This window comes from Odocoileus virginianus, chromosome 4 (genome assembly GCF_023699985.2).
Source record: "Odocoileus virginianus isolate 20LAN1187 ecotype Illinois chromosome 4, Ovbor_1.2, whole genome shotgun sequence".
In the NCBI taxonomy this organism is placed as follows: domain Eukaryota; kingdom Metazoa; phylum Chordata; class Mammalia; order Artiodactyla; family Cervidae; genus Odocoileus; species Odocoileus virginianus.
This window is the reverse complement of record NC_069677.1, coordinates 46,852,108-46,867,345: the sequence shown is the minus strand read 5'-3', so window position 1 is coordinate 46,867,345 and position 15,238 is coordinate 46,852,108. Positions and strand designations below refer to the sequence as shown.

General features: G+C 38.8%; 1 protein-coding gene across 2 annotated transcripts; it reads right to left on the bottom strand.

The window, feature by feature from the left end:
- Positions 1-1,040: 1,040 nt before the first annotated feature.
- TRIM59 (tripartite motif containing 59) lies at positions 1,041-15,006 on the bottom strand. 2 transcript variants are annotated; one of them, XM_020914845.2, is made up of 3 exons: positions 14,767-15,006; positions 13,796-13,869; positions 1,041-2,850 (listed from the first exon to the last, which is right to left on the bottom strand). In XM_020914845.2, the coding sequence occupies exon 3, from the start codon at positions 2,845-2,847 to the stop codon at positions 1,639-1,641; it is 1,209 nt and encodes a 402-aa protein (XP_020770504.1). In that variant the 5' UTR covers positions 2,848-2,850; positions 13,796-13,869; positions 14,767-15,006; the 3' UTR covers positions 1,041-1,638. The 2 variants fall into 2 exon arrangements, with proteins under 2 accessions (XP_020770504.1, XP_020770560.1); XM_020914901.2 differs by lacking the exon at positions 14,767-15,006 and adding an exon at positions 13,967-14,055.
- Between the last annotated feature and the right edge of the window lie 232 nt (positions 15,007-15,238).

Genomic DNA, 15,238 nt, shown 5'->3' with positions numbered 1-15,238 from the left:
TTTGTATATTGGATTATTCATGCAGCCTACATAAAATTTATGTAAAAGTGTTTACTAAAAATTGGCAAGTTATTAAAAATGAATGTCAAACCTAAAATGTTTCCATTTCTAGCTGTGATTCATAGACATGTTAGAAATCCTAGTAAAAATCTTGGTTTAAATTCTTTAAAGGTAACACAACAGGTGAACTCTTAAAAAAATATATGGGTCTCATACTAAATAAATGGCTTTGGACAATTTTGTGTCTGTTTCCTAATACACAAAAAAGCAAGGATTAATACTTAATTCAGAAATGTGAGATTAATTGTATGTATTGCAAAAAGTATGTGGCGTTTCTGTGTCTTAACTTTGATCAAGTCAGTGCAACTCCAGTCTTCATTTGGTGTGTAGCTGTATACACATCTTCTACCTCCAAATGTTCTTTGCCACACAACAATAATAGTTGTGCTATTTTGATATTCTGATCATGAACTGAGTATAACCAGCCATCTTTAATGTTCAGACTTGTTCTCAGCAGATAAGGTCTAAGTCTTAGGATATTCTGGAACTGGTGCCCTGATCACAGCCACCTGTAGGACAGTGAGCAGTCAGCTCCTAAACACGCTGTCTAAAACTACAGCCAACTTGGAATTTGGGCAAGTGAGCTTGTACTTAGGGTTGCATGGACAAAAGTGTCAATAGTCCTACCAGGACCACAATTCAGTCCTTGTTGACAAAAAGGGAACTACATCAAAGGGATTTGACTTAGGTAGCTAGGCAGACGCCCCTTACAATTCAAGAAAATAACATCAAATTAATTATTGGTGCTTTGCATTAGCGTAAGAGAACTAGGAAATTTAAGACAATTTTAAAGACATTGTTAACATGATGCCATCCAAACATAATGAGGGTGGGACATATCAATATTTCCCAAGAACTGATATGACTAATAAGACAAAAACTACACAAAAGTCAAATATCAATACAATCCTAAAATGTACATGAATCATAGGACAGTAAGTGCTAGGAAATGTTACTGTTTTGTCCCTAAAAACACTAGATTTCCAAAAGCAACAGTTTTATTGGGAATGAATGTTACAGAAACTATAGGCACTTAAATCTAAAACACACTATATGTGTGGATCAGGTACATTTGATCAAACGTATCTTTAACATAAGAAATTCCCTATCACTTTGACTTAGCTACTTAAATATAAAACCTCTTCTCACCATCTTTATTTGCCCATTCAAAAGTGTCTAGTTTATATCTTTTGGAATTTTGACATTTTTAATTAAAAACTATACACAAAGAACTGCAAAGCCAACCACACTGCAATATATGATGCTAAAACACTACTGGTATGAGAATGTTATAACAGTAAGTCAACCTTACAAACCGATAAAAATGGGATAATGTATTAATACTTAAGTAATCACTAGATTTTGTTCTGGTTTTCAGAAAACCAGACATTCTGTCTCATTTCTAACTTCTGATGACATGTTTTGTATTCAACAGAAGCATGAAAGGGATTATTTTTGCTGCAATTCTAACAAACTTTAGCTTGCTATTTATCCACGCTGCCCCTATATTCCTCTTGCGACGGTCATTAGCCTCTGCTGTACAGAATAAGCCTACTTAAATAATCCAGATTAGAATGTTCAATGAGAAATTATTTTCCACATGAATTCCTTCAGTAAATACACAGTGTGACATAGTATATTCTTTAAATTGTGCACATTCTTAGATAAACTTTGGTAAACAGAGAGAGAGACTTCAGAAAAACATATTGAAGTGATTTCATTTAAAAAGGTTATTATGGGTTGGTTAAAAAAGAGGATCAGCATCAGTATCACTGAAATTAGTGTAACTATAACAATGTTTAGAATCTTAAAAAATTCAACTTTTTCCTCTTTATCAGGCCAGGCACAGGGAATCCTTTTTGAAGAGATCTTCATTTCAGGAATGAGAAGTTTCTTAATTTGTCCAATTTCTGTTCTGCTCCAATCTTCTTTCAACACTTGGCTTACTCGAGGATAAATTTCAACAGGTTGGACCTTAGGAAGTGGTCTTTGTTTCAAGATCTGCACACGTTGACGGACATCGTCAACTTTTTCAAGAAATTTAAGTGGAGACTCTTCTTGTAAAGATGTTGTCAGTGTCACTAATTCAAGCTGCTGCTCTCTTATTTCTTTCATTCTTTCAATCTGTGGAGTATATTCTTGATTAATCAGATTGCCGACATCACAAAGAGCTGTTAGGAAAATTTTTTTTTTCTGTTCTAATGTATCACTAAGCTCCTTAAAATACTGGAGAACAACTTCCTTATCACCTTGGACCATTTTCTCTGAATGAGATTTTTGTTCTTCCAGCTTTTCAATAAGACAAGTAAGATCTGTCCAGTGTGCGTCAGTTAACTGTTGAAGCAGGTTTTGAGGGGTGTCCTTTTCTTTCATATAGGCACTCTGAAGGTCGTCTATAGGATGACCGTGATGCTGACCTATGGTAAGGCAATGACCACAAACTAATTTTTTATCCAGGAGACAGTAAACATTTAAGGGCTGCCTGTAATGCTCAGGGCAGGTGATGATATCTGGATGGTCTTCTTGCTGGTACTTTTCAATAATAGCCCTTAATGCAAAATTAACAGGTAAAGAGTCAATACCACTTGGAGCGATTTCAATAATACTTCTGCAGTTAGGGCACTTGAGTGGAATGCGTAAAGGTCTCCATATATAAAAGTTACCAGATGCCTGTAGCACATTTTCCAAACAATTTCTACAAAATGTATGAGAGCATGGTAGTACACGAGGATCTTCAAAAATACTGTAACAAATGGGACATGTTAACTCATCCTCAAAATTGTGCATTTCCTGTCGAGAGAAAAAAGTATTTTAATTCTACACATAACAAAGACATATATGCACACATATAAAGTTTTAAGTGTTAACCTACAAACTTAATATATTGCACTTGTCATTTACAAGAGGATTTCTAAAAAACTTTTCTATATAATTTAATTCCTAATAACTGATTATTGATAACCTTTAAGAGTTACTTTGGGGTGTTCTGTTGGAAGTCTACTTAATGATTATAAATAGTCTGAGCAACTTTTTACATTCTAAGATGCCAAAATCAAAACTATACACAATTGATGAATAGTTAAAAACTATTAAATAACAAGTTAATTCTCAGCAAAATTACATTCTTCAACTCATATTCCCAGTTGACTCAACCACAGTTTCTAAAGTAAGTTACTAAATTTCTAACTGTTCTATAAATTTTTCAGGTTCTTGAATTAGAATACTAGTGTATGTGCTTAAAGCCCTGAATCAGCACAGTGTAATATTCTAAAGTAATGTTAATTTGAAGATTTGGAAAGGAAAAACATTTCTGAATTAGTCCTGGCAATAAAGTTTGAAAGATGAAGTGTTGATAGTGGTAATTATGAATTACTGACCACTAGAGCATTAGTGCTAAAGAACACCATCAGTCATCTTTCCTTTAGGAAAGAAATCCAGCAACAGCTCAGAGATCTTCTCTGACATAAGTAACTTCACTTCTTGGCAAGCTATTACTGGTTATTTCCAACAAGCCTTCCAAGTGCCATTCTGGTAAAATCTAAAGCTTACCAAATCCTCCTCTATAAAAACTTAAAAGTTTCAATAAACAACATCTACAAATAACTAATTGTACTTTTAATAAACATAAAAACCTCTTCAATCTTTATAGTTCTATGCATCCCATCTTCACCATGTGCCAAACCAAACTCCTTCAAGCCTGAACTTGAGTCCCACCTCCTTCCCCAGATTTGGTCCCCTGTTAATCTCACTGAACACTGCACTTCTACTTTCTAGCACTTAGACGGACTTTATTTGAAAGACTTGTGGGGATTCCCTGGTGGTTCAGTGGTTAGGACTTGGTGCTTTCACTGCCAAGGTTCATGTTTGACACCTAGTTGGGGAACTAAGATCATGCAAGCTGCGTGGCATAGCCAAAAAAGCAAACAAAAATAATAAAAAAGGATTTTATAATCTTTTTCTATACATTAGAATATAAGCCTGCAGTAAGTGCAGGCATTGTGTCTAAGTGCAGAACCTGACACAACAGGCGCTCACTCAATACTGGTTGAGTAAACACTGCCCCTTAAGAGACCAATGCAATAAAATGTCAGACCTTAGTTTTAGGGTTCTTCTATTTTAAAACAGCAAAATTTCTGCTTAGGAAACGTTCTATCAAGAATACATCTGAAAACAGAAAATACGCCATTCAGACTAACAACATTAAGAACTATAATGAGCCAAGATGTGCGATACTAATAAGCCTGAACTGTGAAGCATTCCAGGAAACAAAAGTAATTGAGCAACAGAACAGAAGATGACATTATTCACTGCAGATGAATTCAAGTGCCTACATGTTGGGAAGTCTATATGATTATCTTGTACCTACAGAGAGCTCTGAAATTGAAAAACCACCCAAGAAAAACAAAACATTTTTCAATTTAAGTGGTGTCAGAATTCATAATGAAGAAATAAACAATAACATTTTGCAAAGGAATAAAATTTAAACAATGGACATATATTCAATTTAGATTTAATATTAGAGTTATTTAATGCAAGTATCAAAAAGTAACCCTAAAACTGAACAATCTTTCCCTCCAAAATCCTATACTTGTTAAAAAGTTAGAAAACATTTTCCCTGGGAACCCATTTAAGGATCCCAAAAGTTCAACTTTTTTTAGAAGAAGGATATTCAAAATAACCATACTGTAAAGAAAATATCCCTTGAACTTACATAAAATGGAAGCATTAGATATCCTGGTCTTAAAAGTTACTTCTATAGCAAATATAGAACACCTACAATACTTTCTAGAACTAACACCAAAAAAAGATGTCCTTTTCATCATAGGGCCTGGAATATAAAAAGAAGAAATCAAGAGATAACTGTAGTTAACAGGCAAGTTTGGCCTTGGAGTACAAAATGAAGCAGGGCAAAGGCTAACAGTTTTGTCAAGAGAACATGTTGGTCATAGCAAACACCATCTTCCAACAACCCAAGAGACAACTCTACACATGGACATCACTAAATGGGAAAAGCTCTATACAGTCAGCAAAAACAAGACCTGGAGCTCACTGGCTCAGATCATCAGCTGCTTTTTGTAAAATTCAGGCTTAAACTGAAGAATGTAAGGAAAACCACTAGACATTCAAGTATGACCTAAATTAAACCCCTTATGATTATACAGTGGAGGTGACGAAACTGTGTTAGTCACTCAGTCATGTCCAACTCTGTGACCCCACAGACTGTAACCCACCAGGCTTCTCTGTCCATGGAATTCTCCAGGTAAGAATACTGGAGTGGATTGCAATTCCCTTCTCCAGAGGAACTTCCCAACCTAGGGTTCAAACCCTGGTCTCCTGCCTCACAGGTAGATTCTTTACCATTTGAGCTATAGGGTAGTCCGTAGAGGTGACGAATAGATAGAATCAGATCTGGTAGACAGGGTGCCTGAAGAATATGGATGGAGGTTCACAACACTGTACAGGACGCAGTGACCAGAGTCACTGAAAAAGAAATGCAAAAAGGCAAAGTGGTTCCTAAGGAGACTTTACAAATAGCTGAGGAAAGAAGAAAAGTGAAAGGCAAAGGAGAAAGGAAAAGATATACCAACTGAACACAGAGCTCCAGAGGAGAGCAAGGAGACAGAAGAAGGCCTTCTTAAGAGAACAACGCAAAGAAACAGGGAAACAACAGAATGAAAAAGACTGGCAATCTCTTCAAGAAAATGAGAGATATCAAGAGAACATTCCATGCAAGGACAGACACAATGAAGGACAGACATAGTATGGACCGAACAGAAGCAGAAAAGATTAAGAAGAGACGGCAAGAATACACAGAAGAATGACACAAAAAAAGGCCTTAATGACCCAGATAGCCACAATGGTGTGGTCGCTCACCTGGAGCCAGACATCTTTTGAGTGTGAAGTCAAGTGGGCCTTAGAAAGCATTACTATAAAGAAAGCTAGTGGAGGTGATGGAACCCCAGCTGAGCTACTTAAAATCCTAAAAAATGATGCTGTTAAAGTGCCGCACTCAAAATGTCAGCAAATTTAGAAAACTCAGCAGTGGCCACAGGACTGGAAAAGGTCAGTTTTCATTTCAATCCCAAAGAAGGGCAAGGCCAAAGAATGTTTGAACTACCATATGATTGCATTCATTTCACATGCTAGCACAGTAATGCTCAAAAATCCTTCAAGCTAGGCTTCAACAGTACGTGAACTGAGAACTTCCAGATGTACAGGCTGGGTTTAGAAAAGGCAGAGGGACCAGAGATCAAACTGCCAACATCCACTAGATAATAGGAAAAGCAACAGAATTCCAGAAAAACATCTAATTCTGCTTCACTGACTATGCTAAAGCCTTTAACTTTGTAGATCACAACAAACCGGAAAATTCTTAAAGAGATGGGAATACCAGACCACCTGACCTGTCTTCTGAGAAACCTGTATGCAGGTCAATAAGCAACAGTCAGAACCAGACCTGGAACTGACTGGTTCCAAATTGGGAAAGGAGTACGACAAGGGATTGTCACCCTGCTTATTTAATTTATGTGCAGAGTAAACCATGCAAAATGCCAGACTAGATGAAACACAACCTGGAATCAAGACTGCCAGGAGAAATAGCAACAACTTCAGATATGCAGATACCATGCTAATGGCAAAAAGTGAAGAGATACCATAAAGCCTCTTGATGAGGGTAAAAAGGGAGCATGAAAAGACTGGCTTGGAACTCAACATTAACAAAACCAAGATCATGGCATCTGGTCAAACAGAAGGGGAAAACATGGAAGGAGTGACATATTTTATTTTCTTGGCTCCAAAATCACTGTGAATGGGGACTGCAGCCATGAAATTAAAAGACACTTGTTCTTGGAAGGAAAGTTATGACAAACCTACTGCAAGCATGTGTACTCAAGTCGCGTCTGATTCTTTATGACCCCATGGACTGTAGCCCTCCTCTGTCCATGGGATTATCCAGGCAAGAATACTGAAGTGGGTTGCCATGCTCTCCTCCAGGGGATCTTCCCGACCCAGGGATCAAATGCAAGCCTCCTGCACTGGCAGGTAAATTCTTCACCACTGAGCCACCTGGAAAGCTCAAGACAAACCTAGACAGTGTATTATAAAGCAGAGACATCACTTTACCAACAAAGGTCCATACAAAGTTATAGTTTTTTCAGTAGTCATGTATGGATATGAGAGTTGGACCATAAAGGCAGCTGAGTGCTGAAGAATGGATGCTTTCAAATCATGGTGCTGGAGAAGATTCTTGAGAGTCCCTTGGATTACAAGGAGATCAAGCCCGTCAATCCTAAAGGATATCAACCCTGAATATTCATTGGAAGGATTGACTCTGAAACTGAAGCTCCAATACTCTGGCCACCTGAAGTGAAGAGCCAACTCATTGGAAAAGACCCTGATGCTGGGAAAGACTGAAGGCAAAAGAAAAAGGGGGCAAAAGAGGATGAGATGGTTAGATAGCAACACCAACTCAAAAGACATGAATTTGAGCAAACTCTAGGAGACAGTGGAAGACAGAGGAGACTGGCATGCTGCAGTCCATGGGGTCGCAAAGAGTCCAACATGACTTAGTGACTGAACAACAACAAATAGCATATATTTTTAACAAAATTAAATCAGAAGTGTGTAGATAACTTGAAGATACAGAAACCAAATCTACTCTCAAATTACCCTCTTCTAGATGTTATGAAAAATTGATTTTAGCTAACACATTCGTGAGAAGTGAAGACTGGCTAACAGAAGTAAGCCTGATTGAAAATAACTATTAATATGTAAGGTTAGGAACTTCCTAACTCTGGGTGCTGCCTGAGAAACAGAAGATAAAAGTGGCTATCAAGCTTAAGGGCTAGTTCTCCCAGAAACTAGTATGAAATTTTATGTACCAGGAATCTTCCATAACCAGTCTAGACTCTTGAGGGGAGAAAAGGAGCAAAAAACTTTTTCAATGAGTACTTTCTGGGATGAGGATCTTGGATTTAGCTATGCTGTGTGTAACAACAACATTGGAAACTGGAAGACAATGAAGCAATTCTTTAATAGGAAAACATGGCTTCCAACCTAAAACTGTACATCCAGAAAAAGTAAATTTTGATAGTAGTCTAAAGATAGTTTGACACAAGAGATCTCAAAACCCACTACCTGGGTTTTGAAACACCCACTACCTGCCATTTCTTTAAAAAAAAAAAGAAAGAAAGAAAAACTACTGCAGGAAGACAAGAAAAACAAGAATCCTCACCAGAGTAACTGTGAAATGGAATCCTAGACAACTGTGCAGCAAGCCTAGAGAAAAAGTCTAGAGGAAGAAGACAGAAATCCAGAAGAAATGTCTTTAAGTAAATGAATGGAACAGACAATATTTCATGTGTCTGAACATACTGAGAGGTAATGAGAAAACTAAGTGTAGGAGAAAATGATGGAGTCATGAAAAAAGGAAATATTACAGCACATTATATAACTCAGTTGTCCCATTAATCATAACATTATAAATATTAATACTGATTTTACCAAAAAGCATGACTGTTATGGATTGAATGTGTCTCCTGAAAATTCATATGTTAAAATCTTAACCCTGAATGTGATAGTATAAATGAGGCAGAGGTAATTAGGTCTTGAGAGTTGAGCCCTCATGAATGAGATGAGCCCCTTAAAGGAAGAGATGCAGAGCTTGCTCCCTCTCTGTCTCTGCTCTCTGCCATATGAAGGCACAGCAGGAAGAGCTCTGGCCAGAACCCAACTGTGCCAGCATCATGATCCTGGACTAACAAGCCTACAAAACTGCAAGCAATCAATGATTGTTGTTTAAGAAATCAATGATTGCTATTTAAGGTAGGTTTGTTGTAACAGCTCAAATTAAGAAAATGAAAAAGTTATGTAGGGGGGAGGGAATAGGGAAGGAAACAGTGTTTAAGAATTTATCTTAATCTTCCCTTATAAGAAGTCAATACATACCTAAAAATGAAAAATCAAGAAATCCCATCAAAAGCCAATTATTTAAAAATATAGAATACCAAAAGAAATATTTAAATGGAATGAAATGACTGCTTCTGGAGAGCAGGAATCAAGACTCAGGAACATGAGGGCAGGAGGCTGCTGTTTTCCATTATAAACCTAAATTCTCTTTTACTTTCAACAAATTAAAAGGCCAATTTAAAATGCTAAAATTTTAAATAAAGAAATAAAGACAATCCCACATGCATCTAGGCAGAAAAGACACTTTAAAAAAAGGAAAATAAAAACATAATGATCTCAAAATTCTCTGGGAGACTATAATTTCTAAAGATGGCCACAAAAATTATTTCTCAGATATATTATTCTGAGATGTGACTTTGCTGGTATTCTCTCAAGAGATGAAATCTATTCTCCCCTCAAAAAGATCTGGGCAAGACGTGTGACTGCTCTGACCAACAGGATACAGAGCGACAGTATGACAGTTCCGGATATAACCCTTAGGTAGCCTAGCAGATTGCTGCCTCTTTGCTATGTAAAAATTCTATCCTGCTCTGCTGATGAGGCCAAGTGGAGGAGCAATGAGGTGCCAGACATGTGAGTGAAAAAGTCATCCTGGACATCAGGCTTCCAAACCTTCTATTTCTTACACAGCAGTAGATAAACAGAATACCTTCAAAGCAACTAGAAATGTTAAAAGACAATGCAGCAGTCAATACCCACAAGGGTCAGGAAGGAAAAGGATATGACCTAAGGATTCTCTACCCAGCCAAGATGCAATTCATTCGTTAATAAATAAAGAAGTAATATAAAAAGGGCTCATCTTTTTTAAAAAGTTGGGGGGGAGGCGGAGAAAATGAACCTAGGAAAAGCAAAAGAAAAGAACAATTCTAACTCATGAAGAAAACTGTGAATTAGAAAACAGAAAACTGTTAGAATTGATAAACCCGAGGCCTGGCTCTTTAAATAAACAAACCTTTAGCTATCTATGATAGGAAGCTTCCAAGATGGACCTCTACCTCCTACTTGTCACATCCTTTTGTAATTCCCTTCTTTTTTTTTTTTGTAATTCCCTTCTCTTGAGCATGGGCTGGACTTAGTAACTCCCTTTTAAGAAACAATACAGCAGATGTAACTTTACGATTTTTTAATAAAAGACCAGGCTTCTTTCTGGAATGCTCTGGCTCTCTCCATCTCTCTTAGATCACTCTCACTAAGGGAAGGAGGATGCCACGTTGCAAGCAGACCAAGGTCCACCGCTGTGGCAAGAAACTAAGACCCTTAGTCTAACAACCCCCAAGAACCTGAAAACTCAAGCAACTACATAATGAGCAGATACTTCAGGTCCAGTAAAATCTGGCAATACTGCAACATCATGAGAGACCATGGGCCACATAATGAGAGACCACAGGCCAGAAGCAGACTGCTAACCTGCTCCGAGATTCCTGACCCAAGGGAATTGTTTTAAATTTTAAGTGCTAAAATGTGGGACTGGTTATGCAGCAATAAGGGGCTTCCCTGGTGGCTCAAATGGTCAAGAATCTGCCTGCAATGCAGGACACCGGGGTTCGATCCCTGGGTTGGGAAGATGCCCTAGAGTAGGAAATGGCAACCCATTCTAGTATTCTTGCCTGGAGAATCTCATGGACAGATGAGCCTGGCAGGCTACTGTCCACTGAGTCACAAAACAGTTGGACATGACTGAGCAACTAAGCGTGCAATGCAACGCAAACAAGAGGATTAAGAAAGAAACAACAATGTACTAAGTTTAGCATTAAAAAAAGGAAATAAGCCAAATATGGGGAAAGCCAAAATTACAGAGAATACCTATGCTACTATATTTGAAAGTCTACAAGAAATTAACTATTCTCTACCGTCAGTTCCAATACCAAAATTGATCAGAGAAGATAAACCAAATCATGAGAGAAATTCACAAGCTGGAAAAGTGCTACTCTGGGGAAAAAAAAAAAAAAAGGTGGGAAAGGGAGAAAGCTTCTCTGGTGGGTTCATCCAAGTGGTTAAGAAACAATTACTTGTACTACTGCTCAGGAATACAAGAAAGCACGTTTGCAAACTGTTTTGAGGATAGTATAACACAACTGCAAAACCTAACAAAGACAGCTCAAAACTAAAAATAGAACAATTACAAAAATGGATACTGATGTAAAATCCTGAACACAATATTAGCAAAAACAAATCCTGATCACATTAAAAGAATACAGTACAGAACCAAATACAGTTCTTTTTGGAAATGTAAAGTTAACTCAGTAACAGAAAATTACTCACTTAGGTCAATGGAGAAAAAAATGTATGATCACAATAGACGTGAAAAATGCACATAATATAAAAGCCAATAAGCACAGTCTACAAAGACAAAGTAAAATGGTGGTTGCCAGAGGCTAGGAGAGTTGAAGTGTTATTGTCTAATGAGTGCAGCTTCACTTTGGGAAGATGAAAATGTTCTGGAGATAGATGGTGATGGCTGCACAATAGTGTGAAATGTACTTAATGCCACTGACTATACACTTAAAAATGGTTAAAATGGTAAATTATATATATGTAAGTTTCAAAACAATAAAAAAAAAACTTTAAAAATGTTTAAGTGTCTTGCCTATTACCCAGCCAGGCTCACCCCTGCCTAATTAATTTTGGAATCAATTTCTATTATTCTATAATTTTAAAAAGCAAAAAAATTAAAACGACCCAAGTAAAATGTTATTTTCCTCCAGCGGGGACTAAGAGACAAAGGACAAACTGACAACTTAGTTCAAGATTTCCTGCTTCCCTTTTAAGTCACCAAGAAATATAAAAAAGAAATCTTTTCAGAAACAAACCTGAAGCTAAATCATCTACTTATAAATTATTTCTCAGATTTCTTGTGCTTAAGTGTCAAAACAAACACATTATTGAACTTCTCAAGTTTTTATGCAGTCTCTCTTCACAAAGTTAATTTTCTATGGAGTCTCCACAGTGTCTAACCAGCTTATTATGTATGGTCAGCACTGACAGAGGATGGAGAACTGGGCATACCAAAAATATCATTCTCCTGGGTAAACTATTTTTTAAAAGCCTTAATTCCCTAATGCATTAGTCTTTCATCTCTAAACATGAATGGTTATAAAACATTCATTACAGTTTACCACCTCTGAAGAGAAATTTGCTACATCATAGAGTTAGATGACTTGCTCTAGGACTTAAGACAGTGAGTCAGCTATACATCTGGGAAAATTCAAGAAGTGCCACCACCCAAGCTGGGTCTCACGTCTTTGTGGCCCTAACTGATTAAAAAAAGAAGAAGAAGAAGAAATGTACAAAAATAATGAAGGATCACCTAACTCAAAACAAAACAAAAAAATTTCTATGGTCAGATCTGATTTTTAACTCTGCCCATTTGTACTGTTTTCCTGCATTTTGACATCAACCTGTTCCCTCAGACTAAAAAAAGACCAGGCTCCTCTGTCCACAGAATTCTCCAAGCAAGAATACTGGAATGGGTAGCCATTCCCTTCTTCAAGAGATCTTCCCGACCCAGGGATCAAACCCAGGTCTCCTGCATTGCAGGCAGGCAGATTCTTCACCATTTGAGCCACCAGAGGAAGCCCATTAATGCAATTTAATGAGCAACTGATATGAGGAGTCAAGATTTTCTTTGCCTTTTTAAAAAATATTTTTCAAAGTGAAAATACATACTTGGTGGAAAATTCAGCAATATGTTTGCTGAAAAGCAACGTTAAAACTAACATCAACTAAGATCAAAATTTCATCTTGCCAGAGTAGCTAAACTATGGTCTCTTACTTTAAGGGATAGCTGCTGTTATTGTTGTTTAGTCACTAAATTGTGTCCAACTCTTTCACCACCCCATAGACTGTAGCCCGCCAAGCTTCTCTGTCCATGGGATTTCCCAGGCAAGAATACTGGTACAGGTTGCAACTTCCTTCTCCAGGGGATCTTCCTAACTCAAAGACTGAACAGTGTCTCCTACATCACAGGCAGATTTCTCTCTTTTTTTCTTTTTCTCCCTCCACAGCTGGGCCACCAGGGAAGCCCCAAATTACAGCTACCTGGTGATTAAAAAGAAATGCAGTGGGGGAATGAAAGGATCAAGAGGGAGTGTGTATGTGTACTTACACACATACTTACGGCTCATTCACACTGTTGTATGACAGAAACCAACACAACATTATAAAGCAATTATACTCCAATTAAAAATAAAAATAAATAAAAAAGGAATGCAGGGTCTTCCCTGGCAGTCCAGGGATTAAGACTTTGCCTTCCAATACAGGGGATGCTGGTTTTGATCTTTGGTCCAGGAGCTAAGATCCCAACATGCCCTGGAGCCAAAACCCAAAACATAAGACAGAAGCAATATTATAACAAATTCAACCAAGAGTTTATAAAAAAGGTCCACACCAAAAAAAAAAAAAAAACCTTAAAAAAAAAAAGGAATGCAGAAAATATGTAGATGCATGGTAAAAAGGTACTCCAACAACTTAATAAATTCAACTTGCAGATCTCTAAGTGTTAAACGTGTGTGTTTGTATTAAGATGCACACATTCTTGTAAAATTTCCAGCAGCAGGGTAAACAAGGGTTAACAGTGACTAACTTTAAGGTATAGGTCAGATAAGAGAGTTGTTTACTTTTCATTTTATGATCCTTCTACATGCTTCGAATTTTACATACCACCAACATGCACTCTTTTTTAAAAAAAGAGTCAAAAATTAAAATCATCTTACAGTTTAAAATTTTACTGAAAATCTCTTTGGTATTCACTCAATCTCCCAGAACTTACCACTTAGTTGACTTTCTGGTTTGGAGACTGAATATATATCTTCTTTAACTTTTTCGGATTCTTTTATCTTTATTCTGAAATGAAATTATTTTATCTTAATGTTCTAGATTCACATTCTCAAAAAAAGTTAAGTACGACAGCATAGGAAGTATCACTATCTTTGACACTTACCTTCCCTAAGCCTCACTGTGTGTGTGTGTTTTTTAAAGTAGTGACAAGTATCAATAGCTGCGGAGCAGCAGGAGAGGTATCACTGTAACTTGAAAATCCCCACCAATCTGTGACCAAATAAACTGTCACAAAGGACCTCTTTTTACAGAGTCAAGTACCTCGAAAACATTAGCCAACAATGGTGATGACGGAGCAAACCTTCACGGTCATGCTGGACTGCTGAGTGTTGGAAGGCAAGCAGCACTCATAGGAGTGAAAGATTATGCCAGTTAAAGATCACAAATCTTGATTTAGGTTATTTCCATCAGTACGTGTGTTCATCTCTCAGTTCTGCCACGTAAATGCTGAGAGTCCGGGGAGGTGTTTTATCTAGCACCTCTCACAACTGCCGTTTCACATCCGTAAGATGGGTATAACAACACCTACCCTGTTAATTCCGGTGAGAACGTCTGCCAGAGAAGGGGCTCAAAACACCAGAGCCCTTCCTTCACCTTCCCTTTCTCGAAGGTTTACGACAAATCCTTCCGGGCCTCTCTCCCCACGCGCCTCGGCGTCCCCCACTCCGACCCCCGAGAGGTCGCCCCTTTCCCCACCCCACCACAGAGGGCCTTCTCTCTCACGGAAATGCAGCTCCATCCCGGCGGGAGGGAAAACAAGGTTCCCCCAACTCTTCACCCGGGACAAGAGGGAAGAGACGCAGGACCCATGCCAGCCCTCTGAATTACCAAGCCTCAGACACAAGCAAAGAGGAGGGCACCACAGCCGCCTTTTCGGACCGAAGAAAAGCTCCTTAAACTCACCGTGAGGACGGGAAACCGGGCAACTCCACTAGCAGCGGCAGAGCGGCACGGCCTCCGGACGGATGCTGAGGGCTGCTTGGCGTCCCCGCCCTCCTCCGCCCTGAGGCCTTCAGGTGCTCAGAAGAGGCGGAGCTCGGGCGCCTCATGACGCAGGCGCAGTCTCCCGGCAACCTTCAATTGCGTAGCCTCAGCCAATGAGAAAGAGCGCGGGGCCGTGGTTCAAAAGTAAACTGCCCACAGCTGGGGCTGAAGCGGGGGCGTGGTCGTTGGGGCTCCGGTCGAGGCCGGCGGCGAGCGTTCCGCGCCTGCGCACTAGGAGCGGGTGCAGCTCGGGAGCGGGTGCAGCCCTGGCGCTGCCGAGGCGTGCCTCAGGGTGGCTTCAGTGGGCGGGGGCGCTTCTGGCTGCCGTGAGTCTGGCCTGGAGTCCTTGGGGCCTCTGGATGGCGTCCCGGGAGAGGCCGGGCCTGGCGGA